The 26,214-nt window shown below is 46.5% G+C and overlaps 1 protein-coding gene across 1 annotated transcript; it reads right to left on the bottom strand.

The window, feature by feature from the left end:
- Positions 1–3,931: 3,931 nt before the first annotated feature.
- Positions 3,932–25,372, bottom strand: LOC118771846 (metabotropic glutamate receptor 3-like). The gene is made up of 5 exons (XM_036519957.1): positions 24,738–25,372; positions 21,687–22,563; positions 7,273–8,342; positions 5,200–5,374; positions 3,932–4,213 (listed from the first exon to the last, which is right to left on the bottom strand). The coding sequence occupies exons 1-5, from the start codon at positions 25,197–25,199 to the stop codon at positions 4,137–4,139; spliced, it is 2,661 nt and encodes an 886-aa protein (XP_036375850.1). The 5' UTR covers positions 25,200–25,372; the 3' UTR covers positions 3,932–4,136.
- Between the last annotated feature and the right edge of the window lie 842 nt (positions 25,373–26,214).

A 26,214-nucleotide genomic window follows, 5' to 3' on the forward strand; every position in this document is an offset into this window, starting at 1 on the left:
CCCTGGAGTGTTTTTTCATGTTAACTCATTGGTATTGAACGTGTGTGTTTCTGTGTGTGTGTGTGTGTGTGTGTGTGTGTGTGTGAGAGAGAGCGAGAGTATGCGTCCTTACACAGTTAACACCAAAACCCTTGTCTTGCTGTATTTTCAGGATTGGCCTTTGGCCGTCTTGTGCTTGCGGCTGAAATCGCTCGCTCCGTCCTTGAGATGTGTACCACTGCTCACTTGTGTCTCTTCTTGTCATGATGAGAGAGAAGATTTTTTTCAAGGTCATGCAAACTGCAAACGTGATCCTGTCACTTCAAAAATATCTCGCATTTCAGACATGCCTCTTTAGAGAAAGTAAGATGCACCAAACAAACCCTACTTATTTTGACGTTACGCGAAATGAGTACAGCCAAGGCAATTTGTACGTGATCCGGAGGTGAGCCGTTAAATGAAAGGGATAAAGAACAAATAGAGTGAAGTAGTCAGGACTGGAGAGGCAAATCCTTTGTTCTGACTGTGCCGTCCGTCATTTCCTGCTACAGTTTTGATTGGTTCCCTAATGCTCAGCTTGACACGCATGCACCCCCCCCCTCCTTCATGCCTTTCTTCTTTTAGCTAAAACAACTGCATTTTGGGACCGGGCAGAGAGGTCGGTGCTTCTGTGATAGTTTCCATTAAAGCTGGGCCTCCAGCCCATTAGAATTCCACAGGGGGCCAGAACCACTGAGGCGTGCACGATTTACCAAAAATGCTGCCCTGGAAAAAAAAGGCCCTCTCAATTAGTACCCCAAAAGCACTTAGCTTCACCTGTCCTCCCTGGACATAAATAGCTGATAAAAGGGAAGCTTTGATTCATCACTTAGCAGGCGTTCTCTTTGCAGGGGCTCTTCCGAGGGTTAGAACCTTCGGAGTAGATTCCTCTGAAGATCGTTCTGTTTCTCCTGTCTGTGATTCCTTCTGAAACCCTACCCTAGAAATCTAGAGGAAGTTGGTGGGGGGGAGGGCAGAAATAAAACCATCTGGATTGCTCACCCCTTTCCTGCGAACCTATTGGCCTATTCACATGGTATGAGGATCAGTGAATTTGCAGCACTGATTAGAAAAAAAAAGAAGAATGCTCAGAAAAAGAAAACCTCAAAATCATTAAGGAAGAGTTGCCAGTATCGTCAAGTAAATTTAAATTAAGTGGTATGCCCTGGCCCTTCTGGTGCAAAGGTATGGATGAGAGATTATAGCTTCTATATAACTTTTATTCTCCTGAAGATCAGTAGTTCTTGTATTTGTCAAACTTTCGGTAGTCTCTTTTTAGGCCGTTTTCAGAGGAGTGGATGAGGCACTGAACAGGCAGCTGCACTGGAGTGGTTATGTGTGCTATCTGGGAAGACAGACACAGAGTTCAATTGGTACCATTTCATTTCAGGAACAAAACAATGCCCCCCCCCCCCCAGGCGCATCCCATAAGTGAAGCTAACAGATGTGCTCACAGTTTTTGTCTCCTAGGCTGCCTCTGCAATTCCTCTCACATTCTCTGTTCCTATCCCATACATTCTCCATTGCTGTCTCATCCGTCCTTAATTCCTCTCCCACCCTCCATTCCCATCCCTTTCCTCATCCTTGTTTTACTGTGAGATCTTCAGAGGTTACAAAGGCCCTCATTCATGGCTTTTGTGTGTTTGCAGTGTACATTTTTTACTTAAAGAGACCAGAACAGCTGAGACAGGAAAAGACTCAAAGACACAAAACAGCCATGGGTTACTGTTTATTATGATGTCGTCATGTCTTTGTTATTGCACATGTCATGAGCGCAGTACTGTCGCGATATGCTAAGCCAGACACTGCCGGGGTTCAGGTCGGCCCGAGCCGGCACAGGGTTTATGCTGGCCTGAATGGGCACGTGTGAGAAATTGGATTTACAAATTGGAATTTCCTGTGTGCGCCAACAATCTGGGACCAACGTGAACAAATAGCCTCACATACACACACAACCACAGGCTACATCCCTCCCTCTCAGTCTGGGACTCCCGGGAACAAACGCACCGCTGACGTGTTTTGGAGTCGTTGCAAGGCGTAGCCCGCTCGACTCTGGTCCGGCCTGGCGCCGCGCCCGTCCGCCGAAACCCACGGCGGGAAGAAGCCCGCGGCAGCCGCTCGAATCGTCTTTGGCTTCGTCTGCGGCGCTGGGAAGATTGGAGATTTCCCCAGGCCCACCTCGATTGAGCCAGACCGACTCGAGGGGCTCCGTTCCCGAAACGGTTTTTTGGAGAGTGGCAAATTCCGCCCGCGGTTGTCCATGGCAACCCGACGTGCAGACTTGTATCTCCCGGGAGCAGGGGCTTTCAGAGTGAACAGATAAGCCACACAACAAAGAAATATAATCTCTCAGATGTTTCAGCATAAATAAAACGCATGACTCGGGGGCCTAAGATTACTTTACATAATCCACAGCCGCCTGTTGTACTTCCAAAGGACACATTTCTTTGTGTTTCGGTTCGTTCAGCTACCGGAGCCGGGGTGAAATTCAGACATTTCTCTCTGTTTTTTTGTACTTTCAGCAGCCACAGACTCCCAAAGACACCTGGGAAATGCACAAAAAGCACGCCGTGACAGGAGTGTTTGGCCTGAGTTTACCTCAAATGCTACAAAGCAGAGAGGAACACTTTTCAGTATGGGCATTTTAGTGTGTTAAATGTTTCCCTCTTTTCCGTCTAGTAGTCGTTAGGACTTCATTTGCCTTGTAAAGCATGCAATGAATTCGAATGAATTGGAGAATGCTTTGTGAAGGCGTCCCAAATTAGTTGAAAAAGACCCTCTTACCATCCTTCACCTGGTATTGCCGATGAGCTGGAAGACAAGTCAGAGGAAATTTATCGAGGGGCGGAGTTTTCAGTTACACTAGTACCAACGTTCACATTTTTTGTATATTTTTTTTGTATTGTGGTGTACATTAAAGCTGAGTTGTACAAAGTACCGTTAAAACTATTTATAATTGTTATTTGTTGTCATGATAATTTAATAAATGTGAATGGCTTTGGGAATACCCCTTTCGCAGGTCTCTTGTTTGCTTAACCTTGCTGTTACCGTTGCCTGTCCAGTTTGCACATTCATTGGCCTCACGTCCAAATCTCTGTTTTGTAAGCGGTTAACGTGGATCACAAAGACATTCACGTTTCCTCCAGACGCTGACGCCTGTTGTTTTAACAGCCCCCCCATGTTGGCGGGAGTCGGACCAGCTCGACACACCTGCGTCTCTAAAAACAAGCGGTATTGTATAAATTTGAGCGCAAAATGCAGGAGTTATGTTTCTGCAAATGTAAACAGCCCGTACAGAGGCAAGTCACTGCCTCCTCATTCTACATGCGCATAAACAAACAATATAACAAAGCCTCCGTATAAAACTACAAGACACAAGTTAAGGCACAAAAAGCCATTGTTAAATATTATTACATTTTTACTAAAGGTCGCATTGTAACTGGTTAGGTGCTGCTTCGTTTTCATTGTGAGAAAACCAAAGCTGTGTCCTTGAAGGTTATGGTAACCTTAGTTTCCGTGCGAGAGTCTATGGTTTATGATTGTTATTAAATCTTTACCACGTTGCTATCATCACCGATTAACAGTTAGTGGGGCTAATTTGAATTTTTTAACAATTTAAGGATCATAAATTGGTTTCGTCTTTTCATTTCAGGTAAAACTGAGTAATACTGTCAAACTTGTGCTGTTAAACCATCTGTTAAAAGTAATGTACATATTATATACAACATAAAAATGCATACTTAATCATAACAACGAGGCCTACCAAAGAAGAAGACCAAAAGAGTTTGTTCAGTATTGCCAGCGTAGCAGATCAATCAGTTACTGCTACATCCAGTTGAAAAAAAAAAAACGTATCGTATAGCAATGGAGTTCAATGGTTATTTACAAAGCATAATAAAACTATCAAAAAACAAAATCCTGGAAAACATCCTAAAAACGTTTCTCTGTTTTTTTTCTCTCTTTCTACAACAATGTCAGTTACTATGTACAGCCCTTAAAAATAATTTAATACACGCTTTCTACATAAATGGTACTAGTTCACAGGAGGTGCACAATATGTGCAAATTTGCTAACAGTCTAAATGGGGCGGGGGAGGAGGAGGGGAGGTCGTCCGGAGGTCACAGGGAGGAGGTTGTGGAGTCGACGATCTCCCTGCCATTGCAGATGGTGGGTACGTAGTGGGCGCCCGCAGATGCTGGAAAGGAAGAGGGAGATGTCAGAGCGCAGCCCCATGGGTGTCCTCATCCGCCCCATGCAAGGTGGTGTCACCTTAGTGTCATCTAAGCTGTGAGCTCTTTGACGTAATCTGCCTGCGATTACACCCCCCCGGCCCACACACACACCATCCCTGAGTACATTTCTCACTCAGACAAACCACAAACAACAATCAAACACTTCCTCTGAGTCATTTTTTAAGACGTCTGAACTGCACCTGGGTAAACTATTCTCGTCTCTGGGTATTAGGCTTGCTAATCTATGATTAGAAATTAACACAAACTGACTTTCAAAATTTTTCCGTTTGAAAGCGTGTGCTCACCTCAGGAAATACAGTACGAATGTATCCTATGAGGATGTCAGGATAATTAGTGTTACTTCAGTAAAGAATCACCACGAGTGAAATTATCAAACTCTTCACAAAGGCCTTTAATCCAACTGCAATTAAATGCACTTGTCCTTAATTGTGAAGAGTGTAAGTAATTTTAAGTAAGTGTTACCACTTTTATTTCTATATATCATAACATGACATATAATAACATATAATATAGTCCTATAATTTGTCTTTCAGTCACTTCACACCTCAACATGCTGTGTAAGAAACTACAAAATAGACTAGATCGGTGACCCAAACTATATTTTTGGTATGATAGAGAACAAGGCGAAAGTGTACCTTTTCAAGCTTTATCTCCAGTTTAACTTCCTCTCTTTCTATCCTACCTAACCCTATTTTCTCTTAAAAAAAACAGTCTACACTAGTTTAGCACTTAACTCAGTATCTTACTGACCTCCTAAAGTACTTTTCGATAACTACTCTTAGCATTGTGATGCGTTCATTTGGAAGCCGCTCTGGGTAAGAGTGTCTGCTAAATGCTGTAATGTAATGTAATGCTCCTTCGAATGGAAATGAAGCGGTGTGTTCTGAGATGGACAGGGAGGTGTGGAGGGGGCGTCAGGCCGGCTCACCGTGAGAGTAGGTGGTGGCGGGCCCGCTGACGCTGAAGCGGGCGGGGTTGTGCCGGTGGCTGGTGACGTTCTTCTGCGGCTGGAACAGAATGATGTGGACCTTGGGGGCGAACAGACAGCCCAGCACCACGAAGCCACTCAGGCTCACCGATATGCACATGGTAGTCGTTTGCACCTGGGGGGGGGGGGCAAGATAACAAACGCGTGTCACTACATTACGCTCGTTACGTTACATTACAGTAATGACATTAATCAGACACTTTTATTGTACATACAGTACCAGTAAAAAGTGTGGACATGTCTGATTAAGATAATGGGAAATATGCGGTCAAAGACATCTAAAGACTTATGCTTAAATGCCTGAAATTCATTCCTTAGACAGATACGAATAGTGAAGCTGGTGCCTATTTATGAATGTCCTTCCAAAGACTTTTCATTTAAAAAAAATGTTTTTTGGCTATTTTGAAGAATCTAAAATACAATCTAGTTTTTATTTGTTTATAACACTTTTTTGGGCATGGCATAATTCCATTTGTGTTTCATAGTTTTGATGTCTTCATGTCTGTTATTCTAAAATGTGGAAAATAGTAAAAATAAAGAAAAGTGTGTCCAACCAGTAGGTTTCAGTTTCAATTTTATCCATTCATACAGCCAGATATCTATTGAGGCAACTGTGGGTTAAATACCCTTCCCAAGGGTACAACAGTAGCACTGCAGTGGGGGGAATCAAACCAATAACCTTTCGGTTACAAGCCCTGCTCCTTACTACTGTACCACACTGCAGCCACCGTGAACCAGAATGATGATCCTCTTATGTGCTATGCTGTTATTTTATAATCGGATATTACGGCCTCCGAGGATACCGCTTCAGTTGGCCTTGGTTTGAGAAAGTATGCCTCTGGAACCCGCACTTGTTCACTGCGGCTGTTCACCTGTGAAGGTTACAGGCCGCGATTATGTGGAGTGCTGTGAGATCATCTGTACAGCTTACTGTAGCTGTTGCTCTCTTGGCCCGGTGTAGAGTGTTCTCTTATCGTCCCTCGTTCCCGAATAATCAGCTTTCTCATATTCCAAGGTCGAGCCGGCATTAAATATACTCTGCCGCACACGCATAATGAAACAGCCTCTCTGTCTTTTTTTTGGTCCGCGAATACATTAGACTTTTAAAGGATTTCAACAGAGAAGGTTCCACGTACATCAGCACTCTCCTGAGTACTCCCAGGAGTTGATCTTCTTCTGAAAATTTAAATTATTTTTACTTCATTGACTGCGGCCTTCAGAAAAAAAAAAAAAAAAAAACTACACATCTACTCTAGCCGGCTTTGAATTCGGGTTGGCGTCAGCAGTTTCGGAATGCCGTCCGTAGCAGTCTATCGGCAAAAAGCGGTGCGTCAGGGAGCAGACTCTCAGGATTATCATATACATGAGGTGAAATATTAAATGCTAATACAATCTCGTTGGGTACCAACGAGATGTAGCAATGTATAAAAATGTTGCATTTTGAAAATTCCGTTTTGGCTGGGGCTTGTTTACTCAGAAAGAATTTGTAGATATCCATCCCTGCATATCCCCCACAATGGAGGAACAGCATGAATTGTTCTGATGGCTTATAGGCATTTAAGACCCAATCGTATATCCCATCCCGTATACCGGTAGAGGCCGCACTGTGGGGGTAAAGGTGCCTTATAATGATGATAATGTGATGTATTTATGTAAATAGTGGTGTTGTCTATTACTGCCTACTGTTGGGTATATGTATGCACCAGATGTTGCATGTTGTGTGTTCTGAAGGCTGTATCACACACAAGAATTTCCAAACATATAATAAATCATATAACTGTAAAGTAAATACCCTTCTTGTCTAGTGTTGTATACCAAGCTTTGCCATTTGTGTGGGCAAGTGAAGTCAGTTCACCAAGGGAAACGCGCGCTGTGGGAAGGAGGCACTTACCCGCTAATAAGTAGTCATCACATTGCTGTAAAGGTTATGCCCGTCTTGTCTGGTATTGTGTACCAAGCCTAGCTATTTCACCAAGGGAAATGCGTGCTCTGGAACAGAGGTAGTCTACTTACCCGGTAGTCGCTGGAGGTGACATAGAAGATGGGCAGGAAGGCCAGCCAGATGATGCAGGTGGTGTACATGGTGAAGCCGATGAACTTGGCCTCGTTGAAGTTCTCGGGGCACTTCCTGGTCTTGAAGGCGTAGACGGTGCAGAGGACGACCAGCACCACGTCGTAGGAGAGCGACAGCAGCATGCTGGAGTCGCGCACGTTGCACTTGAGGATGACGGTCTCGCGGCGCTCGGGGAGCGTGAAGCGCCGAGTCCCCGGCGCCTCCAGAAGCAGCCAGACGGACACCAGCACCAGCTGCACGGAGATGAGGCTGAGGCAGATGAAGACCTGCGAGCTGGGGCTGATGAAGCGCGGCCGCTGGGCGCCGTCCTTCACCCCGCCGAAGATGCGCGCGATGCGGTTGGTCTTGGTGAGGAGGGCGGAGTAGCAGACGGCGAACGAGGTTCCCAGGCCGAGGCGGCGCAGCGTGCAGACGGCGGGAGAGGGCTTGGCGATGAAGAAGAAGGTCATGCTGTAGGACATGAAGACGCCCAGCAGGAGGATGTAGCACAGCTCGCGGCCCGAGGCCTTGACCAGCGGCGTGTCGTTGTGGCGGATGAAGACGCCCACCACCAGCGCGGTGCAGATGAAGCCCACACAGGCGATGGCGACAGGCCCGACAGCCCAGGCGTCCTCCCACAGGATGTAGTCCTCGGGCAGGTCGTAGCAGTCCGTCAGGTCCTCGTTGGGCCACTGCCCGGGGCTGCAGGGTGCGCAGGTGAACTCGTCGGCCAGGTACTCGTGCGCCTCGCACGGCGTGCAGATCCAGCAGCAGTACTCGCCCGCCTGCATCTTCTTCATCTCGTTGCGGGCGCACGGGTCGCTGCACTGCGAGGTGGGCGGGGCCGCCGCCTCCCGTGGCCAGTGGACCAGCTCGCCGCTCAGGGACAGCGTCTCCGCCCACTCGCCCACCTGCACGTAGGCGTACTTCTCCGCCTTCCGCTGGTAGTTGAAGATGTTGTAGCGGCCCACCCCGTCGCCGTAGGCGTCGAACTTCACCACGCTGTCCACCCCAGGCGGGGAGAAGGGTGCTACAACAGGAAACAGGAAGCAGGTGAGGTCCACAGGAAATCATACCGGACACAGATCCACATACCACATGAGTGTGGAATGTTACTTCACCTGATTCGCCTTCTTTAATCAACATACTAACCAGAGGTCACATAAAGCCTATCAAATAACTTAACATGCACCTAGTCTATAGGGGAAAAAACCCAGGGGGGGTGTTTGTTTAGCTAACAAAGCATTTACAAATCATTATTGTGTTGACATGGACTTTGACGCGTGCTTGGTTTGTCCAACTAAACACTTTCCTTGGGGTCAATTTTCAAGTACCTATTGGCTTTCTCCAGAAAACTTCAAATGAATTTCAAAGCCAAACTGACGATCAATTCTACAAGATAATTCAAAGTTGAGAGTTTACCAGAGAACAGCTTAAGGGTACCCTTTGAGAAAGAGTCACCTATTATGAGACAAGACACCTACACAGATATGTTCCTGTTATATCTTTCAGTGATATTTATACCTTCAGTAAAACGATTGTTTTATTCTGTGTCCGAGAGAGGTTTTCCCTGTTGTAATGTTTATGTGCCTGGTCAATGACTCAGGGCTACTTAATGGACTCCAGAAAAGCACTCTCAAACAGTGGCTTTCAGATCACACCATGAGCAAAAACTATCATTGATATTTCTATCCCAAACTGTGCCTGCAGATATTTTGTGAACCAGATGGTGTGGATGGAAATCAGCAGGGCCTCTCCCTTCAGGTTAAAGACGATGGCATATTGTAATGGAGTTACAACACGGCTCTCCACTGAGTTTGCAGCTAATGGAACATTAGGAGGGGGGAACTGAACTCAATTCTGTCGCGCTGTTAGTGAGAGTGCTACATCTACAGTAAAACCATGACGCACACTCTGGGGGCACCCCCTAGTCACAACCCTACCTCTCTGTGTGAGATCCTCTCAACAGAAAGCCTGGCTCATTGTGTTTAATGCATCACACCCACTTTGCCCTCTTCTCCTTTTTCTCCTGGAACACCAAGACTTTTCACCTCATAAGGTGTAGCAGTGTAAAGCAGCGATTAGGAGTAGGGCTTGTAACCCATAGGTTGTATGTTCAATGCCCAGGTAGGGAGACTGCCATTGTACCCTTCAGCAAGGTACTTAACCCAAATTGCTTGATTGAATATCCAGCTGTATGAATGGATGATATGCAAGTCGCTCTAGATAAAAGCCTCTGCTCAGCGGGAAGCTGTAAAGATTTGAACTTCCACACAGTGAAGACTGCATGACACGTTGGTGCTGGGACGGCTATGATCAGCTGACGAACCGCCTGAGAAGGGCTTGTCAGCAAAGCGGGGTTTAGTTTTTATGAACTCCATAAATCACCGGTGACACTCCCCTGCCACAATGCCCCGACTCCAGTCACTCCCTCGTAAACACGATTAGTAGGTTTGCCTTTCTTGTCACTGAGAGATCTTTCATTTCGCAACCATTATATATTTGTCTGGTTAATATCTTATCTAAATGGGTATACATCCTTTATGGAAACAGTAAGTGAAATATGTATACAAAAGTCATAAGAAAAATCTATGTGTGTATCATTTTTCCAAGCCCAACAGAGACAGTTTAGTGTTTTTTTCATTAGTTTTATCTTTCTTGATATAGGCGTCAGCAGTGATGTAAGATGTTTATAAAGTGGAATGACCATATATCGGGCTGAATTTATAATAACTTCAATGAAAACTGGATGAAAAATTTGGATCAAATCGAAAACATAGGAGATGCCAAACAAAAAGGGAAGATAAACCATTATTTTAAAAATTCATTTGCATCTTGCTTGGCAGCTCACTACTTTCAAAAGTTAAAAGATATTCTGATAAAAACTTATATGAAAACTGATAAAAACTCCACAATATGACAGGAGAGGAAACATTGACATGACATGGTAGTTAACCACCACACAGATCTGTCGGTGAAAGATTTAAGCAAGTGTTTCATTACTTTGTTTCTGTTTTGGAAGTCTGGGAATCACTAGGATGAGGAAAAAAAACGTTGAGGAGAAGCTGAAACAGAAGAAATTAAGAAAAACTTGACACTTGCTTGATTTTATTGCTCAAATATAAGGACAAAGCACACTCTGGTTTGACTGGTTTGAGCCCTGTATTTCTGCTATGGGAATGTTATATACATCTTTGTTGCCGATGGCAACTGTGAAACGGAACACCTGGAAGGGCCTGAAGGGGTGCCAGGTGGGGGAAGCCTGCCAGTCATGACAGACCAATGACAGGAGGGAGAGAAGAGGAGCACTGGTGCGCACACACACACAGACGCACACACACACACATACACACTAACACACACATACACAAACATACACACACTAGCATAGCACACACTAACACACACAGAAACACACACACACAAGCACACACACACACACACACACACACACTAGCACAGAGTACAGTGCACACACACACACACACACAGAGAAACAGGATCAATGGACTTCTGAAACCCTGCCAAGCACTCCAGGTTGTTGCACAGGATAAAACAGCTTTGGGTCCCTTGGCCCACATAAGCATGTGGTGACTCCAGCTCTCTGCTTCCCTGGCCAAAATGAGGAGGGACAGAGAATTTTAAACCACATTTAGGGGGGCCAACATACTGAACCAGTGACTTACAGTAACCACAGCTTTAAGGGCATAACTAGATAACTGCAGCACCACAGTGCACAGTACTATATATACAGAGCAGTATATACGTGATGGTTAATGCTATTTGAATTTGGATTTAAGTTTATTAATGTAGTATTGCAACATGTGCTCCAAGTACAATGCATTAGGAAACTACATACTGTAACTGTTAAAATCTGAAAGAACACACTCTCCAGCACCATCTGCTTCATGCAAAAATAAATCAATTTCCTGCATTGTGGCACACTGGCAGAGTATAACTCTGTCCCCAACGCCCATTCGGATCGGGGAATTATCACACGGTGTTCAGTGTTTGAAGACAGAATCCAAACTGACATAGATAAAGACACAAAAGCTTCTGCTCTGACCCGTTTGGCTCGATAAATTTGTTTTACGGATGGAGGCCGCAGTTGGGAAAATGGAACCAGCGTGGCGGCGCAGTGCAAGCCTTAATCAGGGGCGCGGAGGATGGCAGAATGACAGGAGCACCAGAGCCCCATCCTGCTCGGATTGGATAAGCCCGTGTCCTCCCTCCAGTCTCCACTATCCCTAGATGATGGCGGATGACGCTGTGTGCCGTAGCATTTAATCCCCCCAGCGTATATGTCTGTGGAAAGAGTGTGGATGGAATCATAGGACACTTAGTGAAACGACTGCCTGTGGGACAGGGAAGAAAGGGAAGCCTGATGTGACAGTGGTCAAGGACGGTGAATGCACCATTCTGGCTTATTAATTATTAGCATTCTTAAAATGTGAATTATCACACCTTCACATTTACATTTTGTCATTTAGAAGATGCATCTTATCCAAGGCCACTTAAAAAGAAACAGTGCAAAACATATTATCAAATGAAGTCAAAAGAACCCACCGAAACAGCCTGCCACTATCTAACTGAAGCTAACAAGTATCAGGTTTCAGAGTAACCGCTGTGCGACAGTAAATCTTAAAGTAAACAGACCTACCAGGAGGAAGTCAACAATTAGAGGTAGCAGTTGTACAAAAGGCACTTACATTCCCTAATTAATTACTTATTAAAGGATCATTACCCATGGCACAAGCCCAATTTTTAATCAGCACAGTCTATCCACCCCTAGATGGCAGTATTACATCTTTTATAAAGCTCTTCAGAAACCAAGCCATGTCCTGAGGGTTTTCAATGGGGAAAAGATAATCGAATTACGTCTGCTGTCGAAGATCGATCTTGTGTCTTTTTGCAGTTCCACAATTCAGCAGTCGCGGCAAGTTGGATCACTACTAACACCCTTCACAGTAATTTAACTATTTCAAAGTGTAATTATGATGACAGTGCCATGTTGAATTAGTAAACGCAGAATTGCGGACTATCACAATGGATCGTTTGGCACGCTGCATTCTATTAGTTCTGTAAGTGACAGAAACATTGCAGTTGTCCACGCTAATGCTTTTGCTCAAGTGGAATTGTGCCCCAAATAGATCATTTGAATTTGCAGTGACAGCTAGAAGTTTCAGTGTTTATACTGCCAGAATTCGTAATTTGGTACCCATGGGAAACATTCCGTTGCGTAACAGTTCATCCGCTATTTGCACAAGGTAATATAAATAAAAACACTGCCTTCCAGATCAATAACGTCCACCTCCTTTAAAAATGCAAAGCTTTACTGTACTGACTCGTGCGGTCTTGGTGTTGAGAAAATTAACTGTTATATGTGCATCATCGTCTGCAAGTAAGTAATGATGGTAGAGTGTATTTTATTTATGGCTGTGTGAGTGAGCATATTTTCATGCTTCGGTTAGGCTGCCTGTCTCCCGAGGGCAGACCGAAAGCGTGATGCGCCCGTCAGCAAAGTCAGAGCACAGAGAAGAGCCCATAATCTTGATGGACCATCCAGGAAAAAGTCACCTGCAAATTCTAAGCCCGACGCTAATGACACAGGAAACTACAAGATCTGAAGCCACCGGAGCTTTCATTTGTCGAAATACTGGGCAAATTTCAGAGGCGTAGACTGTAGTAGTGTAATATTACTAATAGGACAACGTTATTCAAAGTTTGTGACTCATCCTCACATCGGAAATGGTTGGTAATTTCTTGTCTACATCAAATATTTTGACACCTAAAGTTTGGTTGCTTGAATCTTAAAGTGCAGATACTGAACTGGTGAGAAAACGTGTTAATCTTGAGTAAAAAAGAAAAAGATGCCCAAACTACATCGAGTGGATTCAAGAAAAAAAAAATAATTACACGGTCATGTTTTAAGGCGTTTTCTACCGGGGTTTGTAAGAATTAGCGACTGGGAAACAGCGGAAAACCAAACCAAACTTTAATATCGATAACAGCAACAAGAAATCTTTAATTTGAAGCTGACATTCGACAGAATTTACGGTTCCGACACAGAGGAACATCAAACCAAGTGCTTCAACCCTGTCAGTGCAGCACGATGGTGGAGTATAGCTTCAAAAAAATGTTGCTTGGGGAAAAATATGGGCAACAAAGTTAGTGTAAGTTTGAAAGTCCACTGAGAAATACAACTTGGCAATGCTGCTGGATCCCATAGAATCACATCTACCCGACAGTACCCCACCGTTTAAAGGTAATAAGCTCGTAACCTTAAACTGATTCATATCCTGTGAGACACTCCCATTGTACCCCTGTCTCCTCTCATTGCATGACGACATGCCACAGTCTATATCCATTTCAATATCTTCACACTGCATAAAATGTGGGATTTGGTATGTGAACCGCACTGGGTAAGGTGTCAGAAGAGAAAATCATTAATGTATGTACATCTAGTAGAACCTAAAGCAAGCCCAAACTTTGAACAAGGAGGGAAAGCATTCTGTGTCAAGTCATTTCCTGTTAGTTCCAGGAAGTGACATCTGTCTGTCACAAGACTACACCATGATCATCACGGGGGGGGGGGTTCAAGCTGACCCTGAAAACATTCACTGGGGAAGAGGTGTGTGAGTGCTCTGCTAGAGGAGGGAACTTCTCAAAACAACATCACAAGATGCTGAAACTGCAAACAACAAAGGAAATGCACCAGCTCCCCACCCCTCACCCAAAGGGGTGATATGATCATTCTTTTCCAAACAATAAGGCAGGTGTGATGCTTGATTCAAAATGACTGGTAGTTCAATAGGCACGAGTTAGAGGCTTTGATCATGGCTTATTTAATAGACATATGTGTATGCTGCATATTGTTATTCTAGTACTATTTCTTGTTAGCTATATATTAGACATCTGATGTAACAGATTTATTTTTTCCTCCAACGTGAGCAATTTTTCATTTCATGATATGGTCTTTCTTATCTCAAGGACATGATCACAGCTTTGAGCTCCTGAGTGTCTTTTGGGTAATTGGTCTGCGGGATAATATAGCCCTGTTTTCTGGCTGGCTTATAGGTAACCAGTCTGATATTTGTCCACCAGGAACAAGGACCATCCAATTTAAGGGCCCTGTACTGTCCACGAAGATGGATGAAGGTGAGTTATTACAAGCGTTACCTTCATATGAAACACACAAGCTTTCAGGCTGTAAAATGGAATAACATGTACTCATGTCATCAGTCTTGGCCTTGTTAAGTTAAACAGTGTTGAGCATGGTACCGATGGAGCTGTACCTCTGGACATTGCCAGCAACACAGGGGTCAGCCTGTAATGCTTACTCAAACAGGGAAGAGTAGAATATTCTCACTGCAAACATCTGAGCATGTGCATGTGGCAAAGAGTGGCTATATGCCAGCTGTCTGGATGAGGCACTGTTACTGTGAGAATCTAATCTGATGTTTAGGCTCCTATTTAGCAACCCACATGTGATTTGCTGAGACAAAGAACACTCGCTTTCCAGAGATATTTGTCCATGGTACAGTACCCTTACAGTGACACCTTTCTGTACTTCTTTTGGCATAAACGTTATGGAATAATATTGCCTAGACAGGAGCAATATGGTTATATTATAACCATATAGGTGTTAGCTAGTGGACAGTTGATTTAGGAAACACATGCTTTCCATATAGATTACAATTAACAGAATAAAGCAGCCACATCGTGGTCATGCTTTTTTCAATTTCCCAAAACCTTAAGGGCAGAAATGTGAAAAACCTGCACACTGTCTAGCCACGGCAGGTAAGAGCGGCTAAAACCTCACCCTGTACAGCAGATTGGAGAGACATGACATGAGAAGCACAGGAGATTGAAAGCTGAATGAGCGGAAAAGGATGCCTTGTTATTTGTAAGCGGCTGATCTGAAAATCCTCCCTTTACATATGAATGCCCGCGTGTATACAATGCGAGGTTGTCAGGCTTTGTGAAGAGCACCTAAATGCCAGTCAGCTTGAAGGCAGCAAAGAAAGGATTGTTTGCCGACGCGAGCGCCGATTCGCTGCCACTTCCTCTCTGCCGCTACGTGATCGAGGCGTCCCGGCACGGTGCAGCGCCCGAAACGCGGCCGGCGGGGCGGAGGAAGGGAAGTAAATAAAGTCTGTCGTTCTCGACACTTCAAAGCCCGAGCTCGGCTCCTGCAGCTCCTCTTAAGATGCTCCGTGTGCACAGTCAAGCGCTCCGCTCAAATCTCTGACGGTAGCCTTCAACTCCCATTTTTTTTGTGTGTGTGTGTGTGTTTGTACCCTTCCTTGTTCCCGCACTGTGAGACCCCCACAGGTGTGAGGTGCCCTACTCACCCAGACCCTCCCCCCACACCTGCCTTAGTCCTGTATCTACCACAATAGCAGTGTTGAATATGTAGAATCGATGGAGTAACGTTATTGGCATTTAGCTCCTATCCAGAACGAGTTAAACAGGTTGCAGTTTTTTTTTTCCACATTACTCATTTATACAGAGGCAATTCTGGGTTAAGTACCTTTCCCAAGTGTAACACACAGCAGTGACACAGTAGCTAATCGAACCACCAACCTTTCAGTTACGAGTCATACTCCTTACCACTTTACTACACTGCCAATTTGTGGCCATTTATGAGACCATTTGAGCCACAGGTTCAAATCCCCTCGAGGGCTTATGCTCTAGAAAGTACCTTTGAGCAAGGTCCTTAACTGGAATCAGGCTTCCAGCAGTAAAGATCCTGCTTTGTACGGGTGAATGTAGAATGTATAAAAATATAGGCTGTGTAATTCACTGTGGAGACGGGCATCTGCTGGGAATATGAAGACTGTAACGTACAGTAAGCCACCTGATTAAGGTGCATCTGCCATCTTAGCCGTGCGGCTGTAGCTGCTTGGAAGCAGTGCTCGCTGTGACCCGTGCTTCTGTGCAGGGGTTCCTTTCTCCGGGGAATGGTGCTCTGTAGTCCCATCCCGAATTCATGATAAAGCTGCATAAGGGCTTTTTCCTTCTACCCGGCAAGCGCCCAACTGAATTCCTGGAGGGTCTCGTGCACAGTAGCTTTTGTTGAGACCTGTTCCACTGACTCCGTCAGTCCGGCCCATTAATTAGCTCGGTCCGTTTGCGCCGGGCGTTTCCCAACATGCACTGCGGCAGTCTTTCTCGAGCACGGTGTACAGTCCAATCCAGCTACGGCTTACCGTTTGCAAAAAAAAAAAAAAAAAAAAAAGAAAAGGAAAAAGTATTAAAAACCTCATACTGTGTAAGCAATTGAGCTAATTGTGTAATTAGGAGGTGAGGTTGAACAGCGGCGGTGTGGGCCTCCAGGAACATAGCGGCATGCTGGCCTCGCTCTGATGCAAATGTAACTGGAGGGCACACTATGAGGCTCTCTTTTGGCTCAGATAATCTGCAGCACAAATGAGAGCACATCGAGTCTTCCTTTTATTCTCGCCGTTTCCTACTGCACAGCCATTTACTCACTGACTTGCATAATAACAGTGCTGATTTGTAAAATAAACACCCCCCCCACCCCACCCCCGCCCTCCCCTCTCTTCCCCCCTCTGCTCCCTAAAGGATCACAATACATATTTTCCATTCAAGGCTGAACACTGAACATATAATTAGGCGACATGCCTATTTTGCTAAAGATGTTAAGTATCTAAGGCTATTCATAGCATGCTTGATCAAATACAGGCTAAAACTCTTGACTCTTTTTTCATTTACAATTCGCAAGGGAAGGCCCTTCTGCTCTCTTCACTTGCAGCTTTTTAAACCTTCGCAGACAAGCAGCGGGCCTGCGTAGTTTATTATCTGCAAAACACTTCCCGTGTAGAGCGCATATCTGGAGAATCTGGCACGAGATTTAGAACGTTCTAGAGCAAGCCATTAAGCCCACGCATCACCGAAGGGCGAGGTCATTGATGATCACGTCTAACGCGTTCACACGCGCGCGCGCCGAGAGCCGTAACGTTGGAGCGATCCCACGCGAGGACCACAGTTGAGCAACCCGATAAACGTCTCGGAAATGTTCTATGTAATCAGACATGTAGATAATTGGAATTTGGTATCGTAAATCATCGTATCATCCATGCATGTGCAAGGTCAGGAAAAGGGGCGCTCGTTTATTGCTGGCAATTAATCACTCTCACGAAACACGATTCAAAACACACCATCCTGCGGAATGCGTGCTGAAAAGAAAAAGCGTTGATGAGACTAATTTTAAAATTAATTCCATGTTTACCGGGATCCCTCACCATAAACGGTCACTGAAGTTATCACGGTTTGATTTTGTTCCAAGTCCAAAGGCATTGTTGCAGAACATAAAAGGAAAGAAATTGAACAGTAAAGTTCCTTATTAGATACTGTAGTTATTATTTTCGAACTATGCATAAGTGAATATGAATATGCATTTGTGAATCTCAGACGGAAATAAGCAAACACGTGTAACTATGTGAACAGTGTACAGTAGTTGTTTATCCGGTCCATGCATTTCATCTCTTCCTTTGGTCTTCCCACACTGTACATATCATGTCACTGACAGAAAAACGAACATAATCAGATAAAACGGCATAAATTCCTGCCAAATGAGCACAAGCCTGTGAGTAGCCTGTTTGGTTGTGTTTCTTTTTTTTTTTTAGCACTCTCCACCCACTGCCGGTTTGCTCGGCACGGTCTGCCACATAGCCGCTTCACAGCCAGGAATCTGAGAAGCAGGGATATCATATCGCTGCAGGTTTCAAATGTTCGCACCGGTTTTCACACGTTTTACACATTGGGCTGCCCGCGGCATACCAGTCGTAACTTTATTTATTTCTTTCTGACGATCCCGATGTTGGAGACGCCTCCCTCTTGAGACGCTTCATCTGACGCGCGGACACCGGCGGTAGAAGTCACACACTTGTAACAGTTTACATGTACGTCAGGGACGCTTAATTGTAAAGGAGTCCCTCTCTCTGGAGCGCACATGTTAAAACTCGCTCAGACCAGGGTGGGTTTAGGACTGTTGGTCTGTGCATTGGCCAAAGCTCGGCCGTTTGGTTCTAGCCCCAGCTCCAGCAGGCCCGGTTATACAGAGCTGCGTAGCCATTCCTCTAACTGGAGGATGGGGGGAGAAAAATTACTTTCCTCAAAGCTTCGAGTGGGAAGACTTGTCTTCGAGCGCGGGTGGGGGTGGGGGAGGGGGGCGAAGTTTGCTGGCAGCTTACCATTAAGCTCTCAGCTCAATATTGCCCTCCGGCTGCTTCGCTTCAGCTTTCAATAGTAACACGGCGCAGCACAGAAACATTAGCCACACAGACAATAAAAGTGCAAGGAAAGGGGTATAAATCAGATTTTTATTTGAGCTGGGGCTTCGCTGAGCGCTGCCGATCGGGGGAGGGTGAGAGATGGCTCTGGAAGCGTGTGGGCCGCGGGTGTCTGATATTTCTTGGAAAATGAAATAGCGAGAGCGGCAGCAGCTTGAGCCGGCTCTTCCAGAACAGATCCCTCCGTGCGGTAGGTGCAGAACACCGCGGGGGTGTTTTTCGGGTCACTCCTTCCATTGGTGATTGGGATACGGTTTGGCTGGGATAATTTGCAGGTATACCATTCACAAAGCGGAATTACTGCAACGGCTCTTCAAATTCTTGTGCATCTACGTTATCTTTCTGCTTCTTTGAGAAATCACGCAGGTCTGATGGTGCTGTACAGAATGTCAACAATAAAACTAGCATTTCAGCATGGGGTGAAAAAAATTTCAATCCACAAAAGCTTTATGTGTATATGTTGTCATATGTTATCATGGCAGCCTTTTTTCCAGGCAGAACCATTGGTGGATGACGGGACTGTGCGCCGCTTTAGATCTTGCGGTTAGCAGATGCATTGTGGGAAAGCACGTAGGCGGCCTTTGTTAGCCACGCTGCGCTGCACCGCGCCGGATAGGAATCGATGCTGGAGTGGAAACACGTTCGTGGCGGTCTCAGTCTGATCTGCCGGTGAACCCTGAAGAAATCCCGTCTCCTCCCCATCGCTGTCCTCCCTTTATACACAACCAGTCAAAAGTTTGGACACACTTTTCTTCCTTTATTTCTTACTGTTTTCCACATTTGGGAATAATAGCAAATACGTCAAAGCTATGAAATAACACAAACAGAATTACTCAGTAACCAAAAAGTGTTATAAACAAATCAAAATTATCTTAGATTCTTCAAAATAGCCATTTTTTAAATTAAAACATGCATAGGCATCAACGTCACAATTTATGTTTCTCTAAGGAACAAATTTCAAGCATTTAAGCATAAGTCTATGAGACCAAAGATCTAAATGTCTTAGAATGCATGTTTTCCATTACCTTAATCAGGTGCGTCCAAACTTTTGACTGGTACTGTATATACCATATATATCATTATATAATATCATCCCTTACAATTACACAGGGCACAATGTCAGCCTGGGATTTCCTTTCATTGGAAAGGTAGTGTTTAACATGAGGAGGGCAGTGTGGCAAAAGACACAGGGTGAGGAACTCCTAAAGTGAGGGTGTAAGGTCTAGATGCTCTTACACTTTTGAGCTAAGTGCTTGATGTGATTATCTCAAGCAAATATCACACAGTATTGATGCATACCATTTAGGACTTCATATATATTTATGGTTAATATATATATGTCAAACGGAATCTGACAAATAAATGAATAATACTGTGGCACTTGTCTGTGGAGTCTAATGTTTGCATGTCATTGGACTTGAAGCTTGGTTTAGCATGATGTCAGATTTATGACTGAGAACCTGTGGAGCAAGGAACATATGAATGGATATGCATGAAAATGTAAGCGAAATTGCACTCTCTGCAGAAATAATTTCTTGATTCAAACAAACAGCACACTCTCAAATATTTATGCTGCGGTTCTACAGTTCATTTCTGTGCTTTCCCATCAAAAAGCCAGTCGGTCACCTGGGGACTTTTTAAACCATCAACCTGCTCGAGCTGCGCATAACATAACAGATGTAAACAGCAGCAGCAGCAGCAGCAAAGAAAGCTGTCAGATTGCAGAGGATGAGTTTGGTTTATCATCATCATCATCATTATCATCATCATCATCATCAGTAGCAGCACCAGTAGCACGGTTGCTCACTGTCATTCTTAAGCAAGCCTTAGCACTATCCTTTACTCTACCCATTTGCTTTCTCCTTCTTATTTTCTAAGCCACTGTCTATTGAAGCGTTAACGGAAGCCGCGGATAAAGATGAAAGACTGATCTCAGATCAGAGCGGGGTCAGATGGGGCGCTGGGGACCGAGGCGGCAGAGAGCAGTCTCAGTGACAGGGTGGGAATGAGGTGCGGGAGGGGCCGTCCGCGCGCCGTTTCCAGCCCCCCCCCCCCCCAGCGTCGGCCCCTGCGAGCTGGATGCTGCCTCTCACACCGCCGTGCCAGACTCGGGCCCACAGCCTTTGATTTGCTGCTTGAAATATGAAGATGGCGTTCAAAGAGAATCAACTGCTGACGCATCCTGTCCCACTCCTGCACTTCCACTGCTTTATCTCTCCCTGCCTACCTCTCTCTCTCGCTCTCTCTCTCTCTCTCTCTTCACACCTCTCTCTCTCTCTGTCTCCCTCCCTACCTCTCTCTCTAATTGTCTCTCTCTGTCTCGCTCCCTACCTCTCTAACCCTCTCTCTCTCTCTAACTCCCTCCATGTCTGTCTCCCTCTCTACCTCTCTCTTTCTAACTCTCTCCATCTCTGTCTCCCAGTCTACCTCTCTCTCTAACTCTCTCTCTATCTATCTTTACCTCTCTCTCTGTTTTCTTCCCTATCTCTGTCTCCCTCCTCTTCGCTTCCTGTCTCTAACTCTCCCTCTCTTTCCCTCCCTCTAACTCAATTCAGTTCTTTCCCCCCCCTCTCCTCTCTTTCTCTCTCTCTCCTTCTCCCGTTCTCTCTTTCTCCCTCCCTCTCTCTGCAAAGCACGCCGCATTTCCCCTGCCTCTCTCCAGGACTGGGACTGCATTTTCCTCAGCTGAAAAGGGACCTTCACACCGGGAGTTCTTCTGCGTGTGCTTACCGTTATCTGTTATGGATTAGCAGCAAAAGGAGCATGTTTGGCCATGAGCTTTTCAAAGCTCAGGCTAGAACGTTTCAGTCCATTCACACCTTCCACTCCCCGAGCGCCAAGAGAACGCGGCACCCGCAAACTAATCAGTCTCGTTATTGAGAAAACACTCCCGTGTAACCCGATATGTTTGGAGCCGCAACCTTGCAGCTCGCTCGGCTATTAAAACGAATGCAGATTAAGTGAATCGCACAGTCACGCCGCAGCCGGGAGCGTTTCCCCGGAGCGCCCCCCCCCCCCCCGAAGGCTCCCTGAATGTTCGGTTCCGGATGACTTACCCTTGAAGTTGATGTTGAGGAGGTAGTCCCGGTACAGCTTCCTGCCGTCCAGGGCCTTCATGGCGTCGCACAGCTGCGTGGTGTTGGAGCACAGCGTGCGCTGCATCTTGTGCAGGGCGTGGGCCATGGCGTACACGGCGTTCACCACGAACATGATCTTGGACTCCGGCTCGAAGTTGGACTCGTCGATGGCCAGGTGCGGCTCGCACGCTGCCCGCGCCCGGTCCCCGTCCCCTCCTCCCCCTCCCCCTCCCCCCAGCGCGCACTGAAACTTCTGCTCCCAGAATTCCTTGAACCACGGGTTGCGCCGGTTGCTGGCGGGGTTGAGCCGCTGGAAGTAGCGGTTGAACTCCCGCACGGGGTGGGCGGCCAGCTCCAGCGTGATGGCGCCGTCGGCCACGTGCTCGTTGCCCTTGACGATGCTCTCCTGCGCCCCCCAGCCGTCGCTGGCGATCCAGACCAGCGAGGCGTTGAGGCGGGCGGCGGCGGCCAGAAGCTCGCGGGCGTCGTCGCTGCGCATGAACAGCACCGCCACCTTGGCGTTGGGCTTCTGCAGCAGCTGCCGCACCACGGCGTCGTACGACTTCTTGGCGTTGGAGCGGCCCACCTTCTCGGAGGTGGCGATGCAGATGTTGCGCAGGCGGGCCTCCTGCTCGAAGGCCTCAATGCCCGTCTCGCCGTAGTCGCCCTCCGACGCCACCGTCGACACGTACGTCCAGTTGAAGAAGCGCAGGATCTCCGCCATCGCCTTGGCCTGATAAAAGTCTGGTGGCACGGTGCGGGCGAAGTAGTCGTAGCGGGACTTGTCGCTTAGCTTAGCGCTGGTGGAGGCGTAGCTGATCTGGGGGATTTGGAAGAGTCGCAACAGGTTTGCCACCTGGGGGGGGCAGAACGAAGGGGGTCAACAAATCACGTCCTTGTGAGTTTGAAACAACATTGAATGTTTCTGACACATCCAACATTCTCCTGTACTGTTGATTGACTCACCCCACTTGCATTACAAGCCCATTTACCATTCTGCAAAATCACAGCAACAACAGTGGTGCCGCAGAGAACTGCTCTTTTTAAGTTGTTTGCAGCCTGTTTTTAATGAATAACTAATAGCAAGCAGCAATGTGCATTTCAGCTATGATCTCAGATATAATTTCATGTTAGTCTGGTCTGGCCAGCCTGGTAAACCATATAAGTTACAGTATATGGGGAATATTAAGGAGTGCACCATTTCTGTTTTGACACACATAGTCTTATAATCAGATCTGATGATGCTTGCTAAAGACGTGTTGTACTTTTGGATAACGCTATACTGACTCTGTTCAATGTCAGAGCCTGCTTCCTTGAAACAGGAGAAAATGCTGGAAGAGACTGTCACTCAGCATTGAACTATTAAAGTAGCAAACTATTAAAGTAGCACCAGTACTGTATTTTAATTTGCATCATGGGAGCAAACTGCGTTCTGATCAGTGACTCCAGTGTGTGACCTGCCGCTAGCTGTCACGATTCTGATCTGCACGGCCAAATGGCGAATCCCTCCCGGCTTCACCCGCGTGCCGAAACGACCCCCCCCGTGGCTCAGAAGGCGGAGGGGGGGGGGGGACGAAAAAGTCGTGCGGAACAAAATGAACGTGTCCTCACGGACGCAGCTGCCGGGAGGAGAGGCGAAAGACAGAACGAGCAGGAGCAACAGCGGAGTGCAGAAAAAACAGGGGCCTGATTGTTTGCGACGAGACGCGAGTGATGGATAACAATGGCTATCTGAGGGGAGGGTGGGCTGAGGTCAGGCTCCACGCGCGGCTCTCGCCCGGGGGGGAGCGGGAAGCGATATCTTGAATAGCGCCCAAATGACGGATTCCGGAGCAGATAAGGGGGGGGGGGGGGGGTTCTTTTGTGCTCCGCGCCATCGGGGGGAGAGGGAGAAGGGGTTTTATGCAAAACTATGCAAATTCCGTCACTCCGTGTACCAGAGCCGCGAATGCGGCGGGGCAACATTGCTATAATAATAGGGAGTAATCTGCGAAAATGGCTGAGGGTGCTGGGAGGATTTCTGCAGGCCCGTGAGGCACAGACAATGGCGGTGCCATTCTCCCAGGAACGGACCGAGTAAATAACACACTAGTTATTTCGCGCTGAACGGCGGCAAAGGTCTCCCTGCGCACGAGCCCCTCGAAGGAGCACGAGCTCCCCAGCGGAGATCTTTCGGGGGCCGCGGTTCACGCCGAGGAGCAGAACAAAGTAAATGATGACTTTGAGGCGTTTGAATTGATTTTCGCCCGCGAGCCCTCGACAGTTTGCGAGGTCGGGATCAAAGTCAAAGGCCCAGCTGATTGCTGCGGCGGCCGTAGCTTGGAGCTTGTGATGAATGAGAACTAAAATGGAGTTTGTCACTGTATTCATGTTTCATATTTAGTGGAGCTACATTTATATAAAAAACACAATACCTAACATACAGGTTCACGGTAAATCAATTGACCGAACACATACTGCACACCAAAACAAGCTTTCTGATTACAGTAATAAAAATGTAATAAGTTAAAGTTAAAAAGTTAAGTTAAAAAAGTAATATGTTTAATGAGGGGAACAGGCCTTTTTTGCTCGGCTAGGCCTATCATTTTGTCTACAATCTAGACCCTAGAGTGCTAGAGAACTCTGTGTCACTGCTTCCACTACCAATACTTGCATGCTATTCCAAGCATTTATCTCTGAGAGCAAAAAAATATTGTCCAGTATCATTACATTACTGGCATTTAGCAGACACTCTTGTCTTAGGTTACAATTCCTTGACATGTTATCTCTTTATACAGCTGGATATTTACTGAGGAAATTCTGAGTTAAGTACCTTGCCCAATTATAGCAGCAGTGTCCCAGAGGGGAATCGAGCTGGCAACCTTTTGGTTACCAGCCGTACTCCTTACCACTATGCTACACTGACGCTAGTATCGATAAGAAATTCACATAATTCAGCTAATTTCTGCATATAGCTGCTTGCTCTGCTGACAGAGCCAAGGATGAGGAAGTTAGCGTGCGTTTAGTGAGGAGGCGGCCGCTAGCCGTTACCTGTATGGAGACGCTGCTGAAGGAGCCCCCGATGACGCCGGCGATGGCCAGGGGGCTGTTGTCCTGCAGCGCGTAGGAGCCGTCGGGGCAGATGTACTCGGCGTCGTCCACCTTGGTGAGCGAGGCCCGCACAAACTCCAGGGACTGCTCCAGAGCGTAGGTGTCCCGCGAGCAGGTGTCCAGGATGTGCGCCCCCAGCGTCACCCCGGGCAACAGCGCCGGGTCGCCGTTGATCTCGTCGATGGCGAAGAGCATGGCCTCCAGCCGCTGCACGCCGCGGTCCTCGTTGACGCGGCCGCACTCGTCGGCGCCCAGGCCCTTCTCGTGCACGGGGAAGAGGCCGCCCAGCACCAGGTCGCCGTCGATCTTGATGTCCTTGCGGGCAAAGCCCGGCTCGCCCAGCGATAGCACCACCCCCCTGGAGATCGCCACCAGGAGCAGCGCGCCGAGCCCGGCCGGCATTGTACCCCCCGCCTCCTCTTTTCTTTTCGGGTCGCGGAGGAGCGGGGTTACCTTTGATTCGAGCGGTGAGGGGCGTCAGAGGAGGGGTGGCTTCCTTTCGCCGTCCATGGAAGAGTCACGGGGTGTCCCGCCCGGCCGAACATGGAGGAGGGGACCGCATGGGGTTCTGCTTGCGTCCTGTGGAGGGGAGATACACAGGCCTCCGATCAGCCAAATCACAATGTGCTTCCTTATTAACTATTATTATTCTATTATCATACTATTATACTGTCCAGCACTGATACTGAATGTCCAACTGGACTGTGGGCCTTGACTCCATCTTATGAGCCACGGTGAGCGATTATCGTTCTGATCTGCGTCGCCAAATCACTTTTTAGCTTTATCTGCATCCTGAATAATTCTCTGCAAAAAAGAGCAGCTGCAAGATCTTCTGTTCAATCTAACCACAGCGTTTCATCCTTAGCTTTTTTTAACGAAGGCACAGTTTCACATGTTGCTTCTTCTACGGCATTATAGACACGTCGTCTTTCTTTTTCCAGTGATTTCCGAACATGCCGTGTTTATGTAAGCATGAGTATTTTCTCCACCTATTTAGTCAGCTGCATTTACATTGAAAAGGCGCTTTACATTCAGACCGACACAGAAAGGACACAGGGTTAGCCCTTCACTGCTGTTTATTGCTATCTTACATGTGCGTTGTGAAATGGGATTATGAATCCTTGTGTTAATACAAATGAAGTGAACACACAGCATCTTAAAATGGATACCGTAAGAAAGGCAGTATTGCACTGGTCATTGGTTGTACAAAGTTATATGAACACTTACTTCAAAATGAAGGATAAGTAAGCTAAAAAATTTTATCTATACAAAGTGGCAGTGATTGATGTTACCTGAAACGGTTAAAGGCGTTGCACAGACATGAATAAGCCCTGTGGCTTTTTACTATGAATTGCATTTCCCGTTGACCCTGCTAGAGACATCCTCACTGTAACAACTTGCTTTGCACCGTTAGTGA

This window comes from Megalops cyprinoides, chromosome 25 (genome assembly GCF_013368585.1).
Source record: "Megalops cyprinoides isolate fMegCyp1 chromosome 25, fMegCyp1.pri, whole genome shotgun sequence".
Classification (NCBI taxonomy): domain Eukaryota; kingdom Metazoa; phylum Chordata; class Actinopteri; order Elopiformes; family Megalopidae; genus Megalops; species Megalops cyprinoides.

Coding starts and splice junctions, on each gene's coding strand:
- LOC118771846 (XM_036519957.1), bottom strand. CDS start 25,199: ATGCCGGCCGGGCTCGGCGCGCTGCTCCTGGTGGCGATCTCCAGGGGG. Junction 8,343..21,686: donor CCTCAACATCAACTTCAAGG/GTAAGTCATCCG, acceptor TTCCTGTTGTAG/CACCCTTCTCCCCGCCTGGG. Junction 4,214..5,199: donor CGCCACCACCTACTCTCACG/GTGAGCCGGCCT, acceptor CTTCCTTTCCAG/CATCTGCGGGCGCCCACTAC.